The 16,769-nt window shown below is 38.9% G+C and overlaps 1 protein-coding gene across 1 annotated transcript in view; it reads right to left on the bottom strand.

The window, feature by feature from the left end:
- ARID2 (AT-rich interaction domain 2) overlaps positions 1 to 16,469 on the bottom strand; it is a 190,439-nt gene extending 173,970 nt beyond the window's left edge. Inside the window, exons 1-3 of the mRNA XM_028829418.2 lie at positions 15,567 to 16,469; positions 15,358 to 15,451; positions 14,170 to 14,267 (exon numbers count right to left, since the gene is read on the bottom strand). Coding sequence (XP_028685251.1) covers positions 14,170 to 14,267; positions 15,358 to 15,451; positions 15,567 to 15,658 — 284 coding nt within the window. The 5' untranslated portion in view covers positions 15,659 to 16,469. The remainder of the gene's footprint in view (positions 1 to 14,169; positions 14,268 to 15,357; positions 15,452 to 15,566) is intronic.
- Between the last annotated feature and the right edge of the window lie 300 nt (positions 16,470 to 16,769).

Here is a 16,769-nt window from a genome sequence, read left to right as displayed (position 1 = left end):
TACAATTATTCCTTTTTAAACAGAATGGAGTGATTAGTATAATAAATGCAGCTCTGATTTGGTTTCTACTTTTCCCTTCCATAATTCAGTAGTAATGATCTTAGGCAAGTCAATTATCCCACGCAGGTCTACCTGAAAAAGTATCCTTATTTTCTACCTTTCCAGAAAGCAGAGGGCTAGACCATCTTCTTAAAATACCTTCTAGTATTAAGACTGATGATACTACAAATCAACAAATAGATTCAGTAGCCATATCCAATTATAGCTAACTACACACTTCTTGTTCCTGTCTTTAGGAATCTAAATTTTCAGGTGCTGAAAGCTATACTACTGGGCTTCTACAAAATATTAAGTTCGTATACAATAGCTAATATCCACTTCAACTTAGCCCTATAAATATGTAAACCTTGGTAAATTCCCATAAGACTGGTTATGAGCAACAACTATCAATAAATCACCAAACAGTCTGCTTAAAACTCTAAAGAGTGTTGCTTACACACACACGTGCCTACACACACACACACACACACACTCTTAAGCTAACCTCCATAGTTTATAAAGAGGGGACCAAAGAAGGAGGGATGTTCCAAGCAATTCTCAAAACTAGGAAGATTTTTTCAATAACCGAATTATGATTAATCATGAAGATCAAATATATTATGTAAAAACATAACACAATTAATTTGGCATTGATGAATTTAAATGGATTCACCCAAACAAACATAAGATTTCTGACTGTGATTAAAGTTCAAATTTGCTTTTCTTCTTTAGGGGGTTCATTAACCTATAATGAAGACTTATAAGACTAAAATAATTATTTCTCATCTTGAGAATATAAAAATCAAGCAATAATTTAAATTATTGCCTTATTTCAAAATATCAAGTAATGTAATCAATGGCCAGCAAAGAACAAAAGAGCAAAAACTATTTCATAGATAGAATAAGAAAGGTAATTTTCCTCCAGATTTATCAGTTAGCACTGTAGCTGACTTGTATTTTTGTGTTAAATTCTTGAAACATAAGAAACATTCATATTCAAATATAAGATGCAAAAATTGAATTTTTACAATGTAATGTTCATCACTAGCCCCTCTCTTAAATATAGATAATATCTATGGATTAAAAAAATAGAAACTAAACTCTAGTAGATAACACAAAAAATACCACTAAATCTGATTTCTAAGTCTAATAATACCACTCATTAAATAAACAGATGAATACTTTCATATATCACAGGATTATTAAAATAAAATAGTTAAGATTGTATCAAAATGTATAGCGGGCAGTATCTTACTCAATGAGGAAATGTTAGAAGCATCAAACTAAGGTCAGCAACAAGGCAAAGAAAAGATGTTTCCATTTTCCTTACTATTTAACATTGTATGGATATACTGGCCAATGCGATTAGACAAAAGAAACTAATTTGAGGCGTAACTTAGAAGAGTAAAACAATCCCTATTTGTAGATGACACGCAAGTATACAGGTAAAATTCTAAAAAAAAAAAAAAAAAGAAAAAGAAAATCATACAATCAAAACTATAAAACAATTTAGTAAGGTGGCAGGTTAGAAAATATAAAAATTCAACAGCTTTTATATAAATAAACGATAATGAATAAGAAAACATGAAAAAGAAAACCACATTTTCAATAGCAACAACAATAACAACATCCCTAAGGATAAACTTTAGAAATGTTCAAACCCTATATAAAGAAAACTTTAGGCTCTGAATGACACAAAAAGATGTGAACAAGTGGAAAGACTTCCATTGCTCTTTGATAGGTCAACTCAGTATCATCACAAAATCAGTTCTCCAACTTATAAATTTAATGCAACCCCCATAAAAAGACTAACAAGCTTTTTTTTCTGGAACTAGAACAAACTGATACTAAAGTACACATGGAAAAATAAACATTAAAGAATAACCTTGTAAAAAAGAACTAGGAGATGGGATTGGCACTATCAAAGATTAAAACATGTTAAAAAGGCTAGGCACAGTGGTGCATGTCTGTAGTCTCAGCTACTCAGGAGGCTGAGGCAGGATCATTGCTTGAAAGTAAGAGTTCAATGCTGTCATATACTATGACTGCGCCTGTGAATAGCTGCACTCTAGTCTGGGCAACACAGTAAAATTCGACTTTTTTTTTTTTTTTTTTTTTTGAGACGGAGTCTTGCTCCATCACCCACGCTAGAGGGCAGTGGTGCGATCTCGGCTCACCACAACCTCCACCTCCCGGATTCAAACGTTTCTCCTCCCTCAGCCTCCCAAGTAGCTGGGATTACAGGTGCCCACTACAGCACCTGGTTAATTTTTGTATTATTATTATTATTATCATTTTTTTTTTTAGTACAGAGTTTCACCATCTTGGCCAGGCTGGTCTCGAACTCCTGACTTCGTGATCCAACCCCCCCCCCCCACCCCTTGGCCTTCCAAAGTGCTGGGATCATGAGCCACCGTGCCCGGCTAACTCAATCTCTTTAAAAAACAAACATGCTGTAATGCCTCAATAATTAAAATATAATGAGATACCATGTCTTAATCCCCCATATTAGAAAAATTTAACAAGCCAGACAACACAGCAAAGTTGTGGAAAACAGGTATTTTCATATACTATTGGTAGCAATGGAAAAAAGTTCTCTCCTACAAAGGGAATTTGGCAATATTTAACAAAACTACATGTGCATTTATTCCTCGATTGCCGCTTCAATCCCCACTTTAGTAATTAACTCTAAAGACACAGCTGCAATAATTTGAAAATAGGCTTGCATAAAGTTACTAAGATTTACAGATTATTCAGATGACATTATTTACTACAGTAACATTGGAAACAATCTAAGTGCCATTATGTAGGGAACTGGTTGAATAAACTAGGATATAGCTACACGATGGAACATAATGCAGCTGCCAAAACAAAATAATAATGAGATTCTATGAACTTAGTGATTTTTCAAGATATATGAGGCGAAAAAAGGCAAAATATATATTTTTAATGAGCTTCATTTTAGGAAGGGAAACTAGGTTTAATCTTATGTGTTTTACATATTCATAAATAAAATTTGTTGAATTTCATAATTCAACAAACATCATAGGCTGTGCTTACACAAACCTAGATGGTATACAGTCTACTACATACCTAGGCTATAAGGCATAGCCCACTGCTCTAAGCTACATACCTATACAGCATGTTACTGAACCAAATACTACAGGCAACTATAATACAATATTAAATATTCATGTATCTAAACATATCTAAACACAGAAAAGGTACAGTAAAACTACAATATTATATTCTTATGAAAACACAGTCATATATGCAGTCCATCTTTTACCAAAACATTTTACACAGTGCATGTCTGTACTTTTAACAATATATCTTCAGTCTAAACACAAAAAGAACTTTAAACAAATACGTAGCTACTTGGTAGGTTTGTTGTTTGTTGTGGGATAACAATTCTGGAAGTATTCTATATGGACAGAAGAACTGAGAAGATGAATATATATACTATGTTAGAGAACTAGGATTCTTACTGAAGGTTAAGGAAGATACATGGAATGCAAGAAGGAAAAGAACAAACTAACTGGTATGGAGTGCAATTAGAAGTATCAGCATAGCCTCCTGATTTTCAAAATAAATGTATTTACAGATAAAATAATTTTTTCCCCAGCTCTGTTCTCTAAAAGGGCCTAGAAGAAAAAATAACCCAGTAGCAATGAACACACCTACCACCTTGATCTTGGTTTCTATATACCATTCCACACTAAACGGAATCAGGATTTTCAGAGAAATAGATGATTCTAGAACTGGGTAGGCAAAACACAAGTAGACCCTGGAAGATCTTATTTTGTCAAAAAGGAAGAGCTCAACAATAATAGACACATGTTAAAACAATAAAGGAGCCAGCTTAAAAGGGCTCTCACTGGCCAAATCTAAGCAACAAAATGCATAACAATGATAGATTTTAACCAATGCATAACATAAAAATCTAACAAATAAATAAGAATGAAAATATTTCTCTTACTGGAGACTATCAACTAAAAAATGTAAAAGGGGCCAGGAGCAGCGGCTCATGCCTATAATCCTAACACTTTGGAGGCCAATGCAAATGGATTGCTTAAGCCCAGAAGTTTGAGACCAGCCTGAGCAAAACAGCACAACCCTGTCTCTATAAAACTACAAAAAATTAGCTGGGCAGGGTGGCATGGGCCTGTAGTCCCAGCTACTTGGGAGGCTGTGGTGGGAGGATGGCTTGAGCTGGAAGGTCAAGGCTGCAATGAGCCGTGATTGTATCACTATACTCCAGCCTGGGTGTTTTGAGACAGAAAGAGACCCTGTCTCAAAACACAAATAAATGTAAAAGAAATGATAGAGTTAGAAAACAAGCATCATAAAATGCTTGTATCATATTAATAACTGATTCAAGCACAAATAAATACAAGTATCATATCAATAACTGATTCAAGCCCAAACCATCAGTGGATGTTAAAACTATTGGGTAACAGTTTGATGGTAAACAAGATAGCTTCATAGGGTCTCAAGGTATGTCGCTACAGATTACTCATTAATTCGAAAAGAGAAAATGGTAACTTTACAGTGGAGAAATCAGGAGGACACCACCTTAATCTCGGCAATAATGGGAGAAAGTGACATGTCTCTTGCCAAAAATGCCAAACTTAAATCCTGAAAAAATATTAGACAAATCCAAACTTTATAGTACTTTTGGCCTGTACAGTTCAAAATGGTAACATCACAAAAGACACAAAAAGGCTATATAACTACTTGCAATAAAAGATAACGAATGGGGTTGGGGGATATGATTGCTATAAAAGACATCTTTGGGATAATTGTTAAAATTTGATTTAAGGTCTACATAATAGAGAATACAATTTTATCCATGTTAATGTTTCTGAATGTAATAACTGTCCATTGTTACATTAGAGAATGATTTTACTGTTAGGCAATAAAATATACAAATAAAAGATATTATACTGTAATAATATCCAATGAATAAATGACAGTGATAGTATGTGTGTATCTGTATATATAAACACACATGCACTTGCCACATTTGCTTTATATTTTTCTTTTTATATGTGATAGTGTGTGTATGAGTGTGCACACCATCACATATAAAAAGAAAAATAAAAAGCAAATGTGGCAAAATAATTGGTTGATCTACAGGAAGTATAAGCAAAAGTTCACATTTAGATAGCAAAAGAAATTTAACAATTTTGAAAAGGAAAAACATGGCAAAAAAAAAAAGGAAAATGATGGATTCACTATTTCTCTCTCAACTGGACTATATCAAAAATCACATACATTTTTACTACTAGATTGAATTACTACATTGCAATATGGGGCTACCTGAAAAGACAACTCAGAAATTCAAAAGTTTGACTCTTTAATGGTATAAACTAAAAATTATACCAAACCACTTAAGAACTCTTGACAGACCACCTATTATTTGCAAGCATACTTGGAGGTACAAGTTACTCTAAGGCACTAACTACTGTTTATGAAGTTCTATGCGGTCTGATCTGAGCTCAAGCATATTGCAAATTCACTTACTCTATGAACCATTATGAAAAGTGTGATCAACCTGAGCCTTACTACTGAAAAATTTAAATTCATCCCACTTTTAATATATTACAAATTAGGTATTTTCTGGACAGGGCCCTAGCTATCGTCTCTTCTTTGACATATTTTAATAGAAGAATGTTCCCACTGATCTCATGTATGTTTATATTAACATTTTATTTATTTAAAATTAATCACTGGGCTAGCATAGAGACAGAATAAAATTTCACGCAAAAACACTTGACCATGAAAGATACGTATTATATAGTAAACATCATCTTTGTGCACACAGCAATTGACCACTGGGCACTATACATAAATATTTATCAAGTATAACAGTAAGAACTCAGAAAGACCAGAATTATGGAATCTGGCCATATTTTACAATAAGATGTATATCCAAACAATAGATTACACAACCTTACTTGAATTTTTCATAAAAAGTAACTTTATATTTTATCCCAATTATATGGTAGTTTTAAAAATTATTTACTGATAGAAATAAAAGCTAAGCACACCTGGAACATGGAATATACCTGCATGAAGATTAATAGCAACTACGGATAATGTAGGATTATTTATAAGACAATGCTCTGGCCGGGTGCAGTGGCTCACGCCTATAATCTCAGCACTTTGGGAGGCCTGTAATCTCAGCACTTTGGGAGGACGAGGCGGGTGGATCACCTGAGGTCAGGAGTTTGAGACCAGCCTGGCCAACAAGGTGAAACCCCATTTCTACTAAAAAAACAAAAAAAAATAATAATAATAATTCGCTGGGCACGGTGGCGGGCACCTGTAATCCCAGCTACCTGGGAGGCTCAGGCAGGAGAATCACGTGAACCCAAGAGGGGGAGGTTGCAGTGAGCCAAGATCACACCACTGTACTCCAGCCTGGGCAACAAGAGCGAAACTCTGTCTCAAAAAAAAAAAGAGAGAGAAGAAAAAAAAGACAATACTCTGTAAAATGTATAGCAGGTCTATTAGCACTATTAGCAGGGAAGGGAATGGGAAGGTGCAGTAGGGAAAGAATGGTCTGAAAATATGTAAAATATCCTTTCCTGACTAGCAATTATGGCTGACATTTAAGGCTGGCAGTTGGATATAACCTAAAGCCTTAAAAAAAAAAAAAAAGTAGCCCATATGCCCCAGGAAGAAAAAAAGTTTGGGTGGCATAAAGAATTTTTTCCCTTGCTTTCATATACACACACACACACACACACACACACAAAGAAAGAATACTTTTTCTAATTGTTATTTTTTCTAAGATTAAATAACACAATTATTTCTGAAATTTGAAATGATAAAAATAAAATCTCCCACTGGCCGGGCGCAGTGGCTCACACCTGTAATCCCAACACTTTGGAAGGCCGAGACAGGTGGATCACCTGAGATCAGGAGTTTGTAGACCAGCCTGCCCAACTGAAACCCCGTCTCTACTAAAAATACAAAAATTAGCCAGGCATGGTGGCACACGCCTGTAATTCCAGCTACTCAGGAGACTCAGGCAGGAGAATCGCTGGAACCCGGGAGGCGGAGGCTGCAGTGAGCCGAGATCATGCCACTGCACTCCAGACTGAGTGACAGAGAGCAACTCCGTCTCAAAAGTAATAAAAATAAATAAATAAAATCTCCCATATGAAAATGTTTTGAAAAACAAAGCTAGTGAACATTAAACAAAACAGGTTATTGTTAGTATTATTATTTTCACAGGAATTTATACATGTTAACTCTACTATGAAATACCAGGATAGACCAACAAAAATCTCACAAAGATAACAAGCATCCAGCAAATTCAGTAAAACAAATGGTACCCCATTTGGAAAGAATATAGTAAAATCCTATGAGGAAAAAAAAAATACATAAAGAAAATTCTCCAATTAGGGATAATTGAGGAACACTTACTCTTAATTAATTTTTAAAAATCCAAATTACATAAACACACTTAGGATAAGTTAGAATTTGGTAGTTCATTTACTCTTCTTTTCCCTTAACTACAGTGGAGCCCTTGTTATCTTCTCTGGAGTCCAGAGACAAAGTATAAGGTGTGTCCAAGCTCTGGTCAGAGATGACAGGTGCAGCTTGAGCAGGTGCCCCTAGACCAGATGTCACCTAGAGGTTTTGTTTTGGATATAATCCTGACCAACATGTTCATGCCATGTTAAACTAGTCATCTCAGCAACTAAATTGGTTTCATTACAATACTTAGATCAACTGTTCTCAAACTTCAGTGTACTTAAGAATCACCTGGAGCATTCTTTTTAGAAATACATATTAATCAAATTATTAATACCTAAAACCACTGTTCACTCTCAGCATCACTGAAAGGGCACAACTAAACATTATATGCCTCATGATATGATGAAAAGCACAGCACTACCTATTAAGTATGCCTAAAATATTGAATCTGAATATTATTAACCTTTAGATCTATCACTTTTCAGCAAATACGTATGAGGGATAGAGGAACAAGTTAATTGACACCAAAAGAAAGCAATCAAAGCCAGAATTTAAGACAGTCTAAAGAACAAATTGACCCCTTTACGCCAAATCAATGGTATAATGGGGAAAAAAAGGGCGGGGGAAGGGGAAAGGCAGCAGCCAAAACATCAAAACCAGTAAATTCTCCCTGGGGCTCCATCAAAAATTTCTATGGCAGTAAGATGGGAGTGAAGCCCTGCAAACACTGACTTAGTTATTAATGGAATATGGATTTATCATTTTTGATCAACAATTCAGAATGTGATAGCTATTCCTAGACATCACCAACAGATTTCCATTGCAGCAAGTTTATTGCAATGTATTTACTCAAATGAATTATCAATTCACAACATAATGAATACACAGAAAGTATCCAAGCACAAGTAAAATTTGTTTTAAAACAGAAAAATATTTTTTGTTATTTCTTTTATCACACTATAGTTTAAACAGTAGAAAATGTAGAGTTGTGCATCTCTTAGGTTGGTGCACAAGTAATTGCAGTTTTGGCCATGGTGTTTCACTATTTACTGTGGAGTGAAACACTGGTGAAACACTATTTACTACAAGGAAGAGAAGTAATAGTGTGTCTCCAAAATTTCTACAGATCCACAATATACATTAGCAAAATAAAGTCTCTAAGAAATCCTGCAATAAAGTAACCCAAGTTTAGCCTTTGCTCAAGTTCATTTGGTCTTCTTTTCACGGAAATATATTAACATTTCTGGAAAACTAGTGTTTCTAGAGCAAACTCTAGTTGGCCCTGAATACTAAAGAGTGTGGTGATCAAAGAAGCAAAAAGAGAATCCCCTCATCCCCACCCGTCTGCTCCATTTATCCTCTATGTCCCTCCCAATTCAGACAAAATCCATTTTCACCATTAAACTTTAGTAGGGCTGGAAACTGCCCAATAAGCACCTTCACAATATAATTAAAACTTGTAAATACTTTATCTAAAAACATATATTAAGTACCTGCTCGCTGACTAATGAAATGCAGTTAAAACTTTGTTTTTCCTTCCCTTGCAACTTCTAATTTCATTCAGTTTGAGAATATAAAATATCTAGTAGCAATATGCTTTTTTTTTTTTTTTCCCAGACGGAGTCTCCCTCTGTCACGTAGGCTGGAGTGCAGTGGCACGATCTCGGCTCACTGCAAGCTCCGCCTCCCAGGTTCAAGCAATTCTCCTGCTTCAGCCTCCCAAATAGCTGGGACTACAGGTGCATGCCACCACGCCCGGCTAATTTTTTGCATTTTTAGTAGAGATAGGGTTTCAGTGTGTTAGCCAGGCTGGTCTCGATCTCCTGACCATGTGATTCGCCTGCCTCGGCCTCCCAAAGTGTTGGGATTACAGGCATGAGCCACTGCGCCCGGCCACAATATACTTTTCTATCAAAGACATTATAGATTTCACACGTGATCAACTACGAAAATATTGAATCCACAACAGAGCAGAGATAGGAATATAAAAGAGTGTTCTATTCAGAAACAGACATCTTAGTTAACAGCCAAGGTAGAAAATTTAACTGCAAAAGAAAAGCATATAAACATTTTTGGGAATTATAATGTTCTCATTTTGTATCCTCAGGAAAATTTGTAACCTCGGTAAAAACTATCTATCTTAGAAAGAACTCAATTTATTTCTACTTTACGCAATGTAAGCTCTAAAAACATGAATTCTAAGACGTAACACTAACCTAGCTGAGCTTTGATCAGTCTTTGAATTTTCTCCACTTTCTGTTCTTCCTTTCAACAAGTCTGCATGTCCTTTAAAAATGTAACAGAATATCAGAAAATATCAAAATCAGGTTTTTTGTTTTTTAAAATGGATACACTGCCAGGCGCAGTGGCTCACTTTTGTATCCCAGCACTTTGAAAGGCTGAGGCACAGTGGCTCACTTTTGTATCCCAGCACTCTGGAAGGCTGAAGAGGAAGGATACCTTGAAGCCAGGCATTTAAGACTAGCATGAGCAACAAAGCAAGACCCCTGTGTATGCACGCACGCACGCGCACACACACACACACACACACACACACACACACACACACACACACACGAGATACAGTTTATAAAGTTAAATTTGAAATACATGTACGAATAATTTATTGATATATTTGTCTTCCAATCTCCATAAACTTTTATCTTCCTTCCTTGAATAAGAAGGGCAATCAGTTTATTCAGTTCCGTTTAGAAATTTACAAACTCAGTGTTTATTTACTTAAGGCTTTCTCTTAAAAGAATTGACCTATATGGTGGACATTAACTAGAGAACACATCAGTGTATTCATTCCATTTAACTAACTAATGTAAACTCACTCAAATGGTGTAATTTAAGAAAGAGCTTTACCCCCCAAGAAAAAAAAAATAGACTAAATTCACAATGCAATTGAAAATGTACTATGGTAAACATAACTCTACAATTAAGTTTCTGACTATTCTAAAGGTAGGTACATACAAAAAGAAATTAATATTTCAGTGCCAGAAAACTAGTAACATATAGTTTTGTACAATAAATTTTTAATGTCCAAGATATTTCACCCCCTTTCCAAAAAATCAAGTTTTATAAAGGAAACATCAAGTTAACCTTGACTATAGCTGTAATATTGGCATCAGTAAGCAAAAACAAAATTTTTAAGTATTTGAAATATTTACCTAAATCTTCTTACCAAAACTTCAAATTCTTAACCCCGATAAGACTAGCAAATTGTCCCCCAATTTCAACAACAAAACAGGACAAAAAATTAAAATCCACCAAGTAAATATGGAACACATTAGGCAAAGATATACTTGGCCATAAATTTAACCATAAGTAATTTCCAAATATTATTGAACACATGTCATGAACACAATATTTTGGTCCAATTAATGAATGTTCCCAAAGCCATTTAATTTTATTTTTGGTACTTTAATTTCTCCATCTACAAAATGTGGGAAATTATACCTTATCCTTTCATACTACAGGACTATCCTAATAATAAACATTTGTGGAACACATTGAGATGTACATGCCAAGAAAAGGAACTACAGGAAAATAAAGTGCATAAACATTGCAGATGATTAATATCCAATTATTTATTTATTTATTTATTTATTTATTTTGAGACAGAGTCTCGCTCTGTCGGCCAGGCTGGAGTGCAGTGGCACCGTCTCCACTCACTGCAACCTCCGTCTCCACGCTCAAGCAATTCTCCTGCATCAGCCTCCCAAGTAGCTGGGATTAGAGGCATGTGCCACCATGCCAGGTTAATTTTTCTATTTTTAGTAGACACGGGGTTTCTCCATGTTGGCCAGGCTGGTTTCAAACTCCTGATCTCAGGTAATCTGCCTGCCTCGGCCTCCCAAAGTGCTGGGATTACAGGTGTGAGCTACCACGCCTGGCCTCCGATTTTTAAACAGACTGCTTTTACATTATCTGTAAGCACTTTTTTAATTTTTAATTTTTTGTGTGTAGGTACACAATAGGTATATATATTTATGGAGTAAGTGAGATACGTTGATACAGGCAGACACATTTGTAAAAATTAAATGCCAATGTTAAAATAATCACTGCATTTTCAATTTTAGACTTTGAGAAATTTTTGTAGACAAGCAATAATGAATAAATGTATGTTTGAGACAATTGAGCTAACTTCTGGCAGACCATTAATACTCAAGTCTGTATTTAATGATTGTCAATATTTGTATCAAAAATTACAAAACACTATTAGAATATACATGGCCAGCATAGTAGTTTGCTTTTCCTAATTTAAATATCTAATATTATGAAGATACATCATAAAACCCTAGGGTAACAGCCATCTATCCAATTAATAGCAAACTTACAGGGAAATGTGAGCAAATATTAAACTTGTAAAGGAGAACTAACACATAATGACAGTCTTACAGTAGGTCAAATGAAAAAGCAGTTCATATTAAAAAATTATTCCACTTGTAATTTAAAAAATACACTGCATTATCTGCTCATCAGTAATGATGATATTCAATCTGATGTAGCAAAGACATAACTTATCAAGTCACTTGATTACTATTTCTTACTATGAAGACCCAATCTTATGGGTAGGTAACAGAATTACTGTTACTTGGCATTCTGTCTGCCAATTAAGATTTTTCAGAGGAAGGTGTAAAAGCCAGCATCATATATATCCTCTTACTGTGCAATATTAGACCACCAGGAAAAAATTCTTTCAAGGTTGGTAGTACCTAAGTTTTGATCAGCATATTTCTTTTGTATTTCTTTACAAGCCATGCAAATCTTCACATGGTTTTATTTTCCAAAACAAATGCTTCAACTTTTTTCCTAGTAGCCTAGTTACAACCCTGTAAAAACAAATCTAGAGAGTGACGTATGAGGGAAAAACAAGTTTAACTAAGGACATAGTTCAAAAAGCAGCTTCTAATAAGAGCATAAAGCCCAATTTGATCTGAAGACAATGTAAATACTTACAATGTTGAAACTATATAGTTAAAAACAGTACCTATAATCAATGATATCCTCCCAAGATAAAAATGACAACTGGAAAAACAATATTTATAATTAACTTTTGTTAAAAAAATGAAAGCCTAGATATTAATTTGATTATGCTAAAACTATTAGTATGAATGTAAACTCTTCAGAAAAATATACATCTCATGAATCATGTATATTCTATAGTACTTTCTGGTTATAAAATTTAAGTCAATCAAGCTAAGAAATATGAAGCAAAACTTCAAAAATACGTATTTCAAACAGTCCAAAATTCAAATGTTTTAAGCTGATAAAAACATAAAACCAGAATATGTATTAAAATGTTGCTCTCAATATCATAAATAGAAATGACCAAATGAATGTCACGATGAATATAAAACTCTCTATTTCTCACCCCACTACTAACTCAACAGTTTTGGAGGTTAATTTTTTTTTTATGTAGCCCTTTATTTTAAAATGTACTCTGACACAAATGCCATCACACACACACAATAGATGACAATTAACCATATTTAATATTTTCTAGACTTCCTGTGTAACTCAATAACTACTCACAAAGTTCTGTGAACTCCAGCTTCAAGCCTGAAGTCAATCTAAGATAGCCAATAGAAAGTACACCTGTGCAATTACTGCATTTCCTATTTCAGAATGCTGAACGTAATACACAACAACTGAGCGCATCTGAAGCAATAATAAATGCAAAACTCAAATTATGCAGAAGCCACCTTACAAAAAAAGGCCTGTAATATCACTATTAAAAATCAATAAATACAAAGAATATCATTTTAGTTTTAAATAACACCAACTAACTTAGGATCCTCTAAGGGTAAGTATACATTAAAAATAAAACACAGCCTCATGATAAATTACAATATGAAAGTATTCCTAGAAGAAAAACTAGAAGCGAAAAAATAACACTAGATCACAAAATATATCATCTAGACTGTATCACATACCAACTGAATAAGAAATTTAACTTTGTCGAATAAGCAGTCAAAAAAGAAGAGGGAGAATGAAAGAAAATCCAGATTATAGTATCCCATTTCATAGTATCCCCGTTTCCCTAAAGATATAATAATCCTTTTGAACGTTTTTAAGTCACTGAAAATTCAACCAAAATTATCAAAACAATCCTGGTGACCTAAGCCACCAACATGTTATGCCATGTAGGAATATTCTACTGAAAAACCTATTCAATGACACTGTTCCAAACAAGAAGTTTCATTTAAAAAAAAATTCTTAAAGTCAGAATTTTTAAAACTAAAGGACTTTCCAAAACAAAGAAAAAAATTTTCCCAAAGGCTACAAAGTTTCATTAACTATCTTAAGTCTTTTACTAAGCATCACCTTTCTGCCCCTCAGTGGATATCAAGCGATCAATAACAATGTCACAAAAGAATGTTTACCAAGATTGGGGCTAGGGTGTCACCTGTAATGATTTTGTATGAAAAACGTAAACGATCCTGAAATTAGTGAGGAAAACTTTCACCTTCCTACAATCTCACTTTATTTATATTAAATTTGTCTCAGTCTGAAATGAACAAGAGCTTAAGAACTGTTTGGTGTGCAAGGTTTGCTTTTGGTTTTGCTAAAAACAAATCTCTCCATAAGTCCCTTATTTCCAAATACTATGGAAAAGTCACTACTACTCACCGCAAGTAATACTGTTTTAAAGCAAAGGCAGCGTTAGAACAACTTCTGGGAAAGTTGAACTCTTCAACAATTTCTCCCCACTGATTCTTCTCAGAAACCTGGTAAAACACAGGCACGCTTGTCTGAAAGTGAACAATCTAAGAAAATCTTAACCTAACTATGAAATAAATACCCATTCTACAGAGATCTGTAGATACCTAAGGCATCAGTGGGTGTTTCGGATCGATCGGTAAGAGTTCCTAAGCAAGGGCTTCTTGAATCACTGTGTTTTCACCAGAGAGCCCTGTATTTAATACCACTTGTTTTGTTTGGATGGGGGGGGTTGGTGGGTTTGTTTTGTTTTTGAAGCCCGGACAATAACCAATCGCAAGTCCCTCTGTCGCCCCCTTTTAAATCTCAACGCGGTCCGTTTACACTTAAAAAAAAAAAAAAAAAAAAAAAAAAAAAAAAAAAAAGTTCAAAAGGATCAATACAGTTCCGGACAGCGACGTCCGCGGGTTCTGGGGGGGCCAGGGCCAGGGCCGATTCCGATCCCTCTCCCAGATCTATCCATCTCCATAGGCCCTTCTTTGAGGCCTACAGCTTCTGCCTAGCCTTGAAGCCTAAGATGGCTATTTGGAGACAGGTCCTGGTTTCTTTTGTTAGCTGTATAAACCGAGGGCGACGGGGCCGAGGCTGTGCCCCCGGCTGCCGGGATCATTTCGCAGCCGATTATCGATGTTAAACCTGCCCGCGCTAATTTTGAGTTGCACGAAAACTGCTCTCAGAGTCTGTGTGTCTCTGTGTCTCCGCCTGTGCTAGAGCGGCAGCGGCGGCAGAGCTGACTCGCGAGCGAGCGGGCGGGCGGCGCGGGCGCGGGGCGGGCGCGGGGCTCAGGCTGGCGCCCCGCACGCCCGCACTCCCCGCCACGGCGCTCAGACCCTGCCGGCCCGACCGGGCACCGGGCAGGGCGCGAGCCGGCGCCGGGCCGCCCGCCCGCCGGAGCCCCGCGCCCGCCGCGCGCACGCGAGCCACCAGGCCAAAAACAGCCCCGCCGCCGTCCGCCTCCGTGCCACCGGCTGGGAGCGAAAAGAACGCCTTTTGCCCCTGCGGGCCACCCCCCCAGCCCCAAGCGCCCACTCCGGGGTCAAAGGAGACTTTTTGGAGGAGGCCAGCGAGAGGGAAATACAAATTAAAACTTCCACTCACCTTCGCGAATCCGCCTAAAGTAGTGACTCTGGTGTAGAGACCGTGAAGATCCAGCTCCTTCCCACCCACCGCAGGGATTTTTTTAAAAGGCGACCTGCGGGAGAGAGAAAGCCCCGCACTTGTCAGCCGGGACCCCGTGCCCGGCCCGGGCGGGAGAGCCCCGTTCGCCCCGGCTCGCCCCGGCGCTGCCCCCCCGGTTCTGCTCTCACCCTCTGCTGTGGTGGAACTGCCGCAGCTCGTCCAGGAAAGCGAGTCCCTTTCTCCGCTCGTCCGGAGGCGCCTTCCCCGTCGAGTTTGCCATTATTTTTTCAAAGGAGGTTTTTAAAAAACCCAGATCGGTGTTTTAAAAGCGCCCCCCGCTCCCAGCGCTTCCTACCAGAGCCCGGAGCCCATTCCTCGGCCGGCGGCGGCGGGGCTCAGTCATGGGCCGGCGGTGGCGGCGGCGGCGGCGGCGGCGGCGGCGGCGGCGGCGCAGGGAGGGAGGGAGGGAGGGGGAGGAGGAGGAGGAGGAGGGGAAGGAGGGAGCAGGAGGCCAGGGGGAGAGGAGGGAAGGAGGGAGGGGAATTTCTAAAAAAGTTTAAAGAAATCGGAGCGAAACTAGAGGGGCAGGCGACTGCCGGATCCGCGCGAAGCCGCGGGGCGAGCGCGGCCCCCACCCCTTCCTTCCCTCCCTCCCTCCCCGTGGCCCGGCTCTCGCCCGCCTCTCAGCGCCGCCGGCTGAGGCGGCTCAGCCCGGGGACGCGATTCAACATGGTGCTGCTGCCGGGGGCGCGCGAGCGGGCGAGGGGCAAGGCGAGCTGATGGTGAGGGGTCTGGGCTGCCGGAGGCCCAAGAGTTTCGGCGGCGGCGGCGGCGGGGCTGGGGCAGGCGGGGCTGGGGGTGGGGAGGGGGAGGTCTGTGTGGTGGTTTGTGGAAAGCGGGGTGACAGCGTGTATTTCGGCCCCGGCTCCGCGGGGCCCTCGCACACATTTACGCGCGGCCTCGGCCGCGGAGGCCGGGGCGTCCCCAGGCAGAAGCACCGGCGGCAGCTGAGCCGCTGCGCGCCGCCCGCCTGCTTCCCTCCCCGCCAGCCTCCCTCTCTGCCGCCGCCAGCGCCGCCGCCACGGCCCGGCAGCCAGTGCCACACAGCGACCCCCGAGGGCCGGCCGCGGCACTGCGCCTGGCTCCACACCGCCCCGGCAGCTCCTCGCGGGGAACAATAGACTCGGCTCGCCGGGCTTAGGGTTCGTCTGCAATGTGCCGCACATTTCACACACACACACAAAGCCGGCGGAAAGGGGGGCGGCGCGGGGAAACGGCCACTACCGGTTGTTCCAGGGTTAGGGGTGGAGGCGATGTTCGCGTCCCCGGCCCGGCTGTTAGAAGGGCCGCCTCGGAGTCCCCGCCCGCCCGATAGAACCGGTGTGGCGCTC

The sequence above is a fragment of the Macaca mulatta genome, chromosome 11, assembly GCF_049350105.2.
Source record: "Macaca mulatta isolate MMU2019108-1 chromosome 11, T2T-MMU8v2.0, whole genome shotgun sequence".
Taxonomy (NCBI): Eukaryota; Metazoa; Chordata; class Mammalia; order Primates; family Cercopithecidae; genus Macaca; species Macaca mulatta.
The sequence above is the reverse complement of the archived record's forward strand: the minus strand, read 5'-3'. Positions and strand labels throughout refer to the sequence as shown.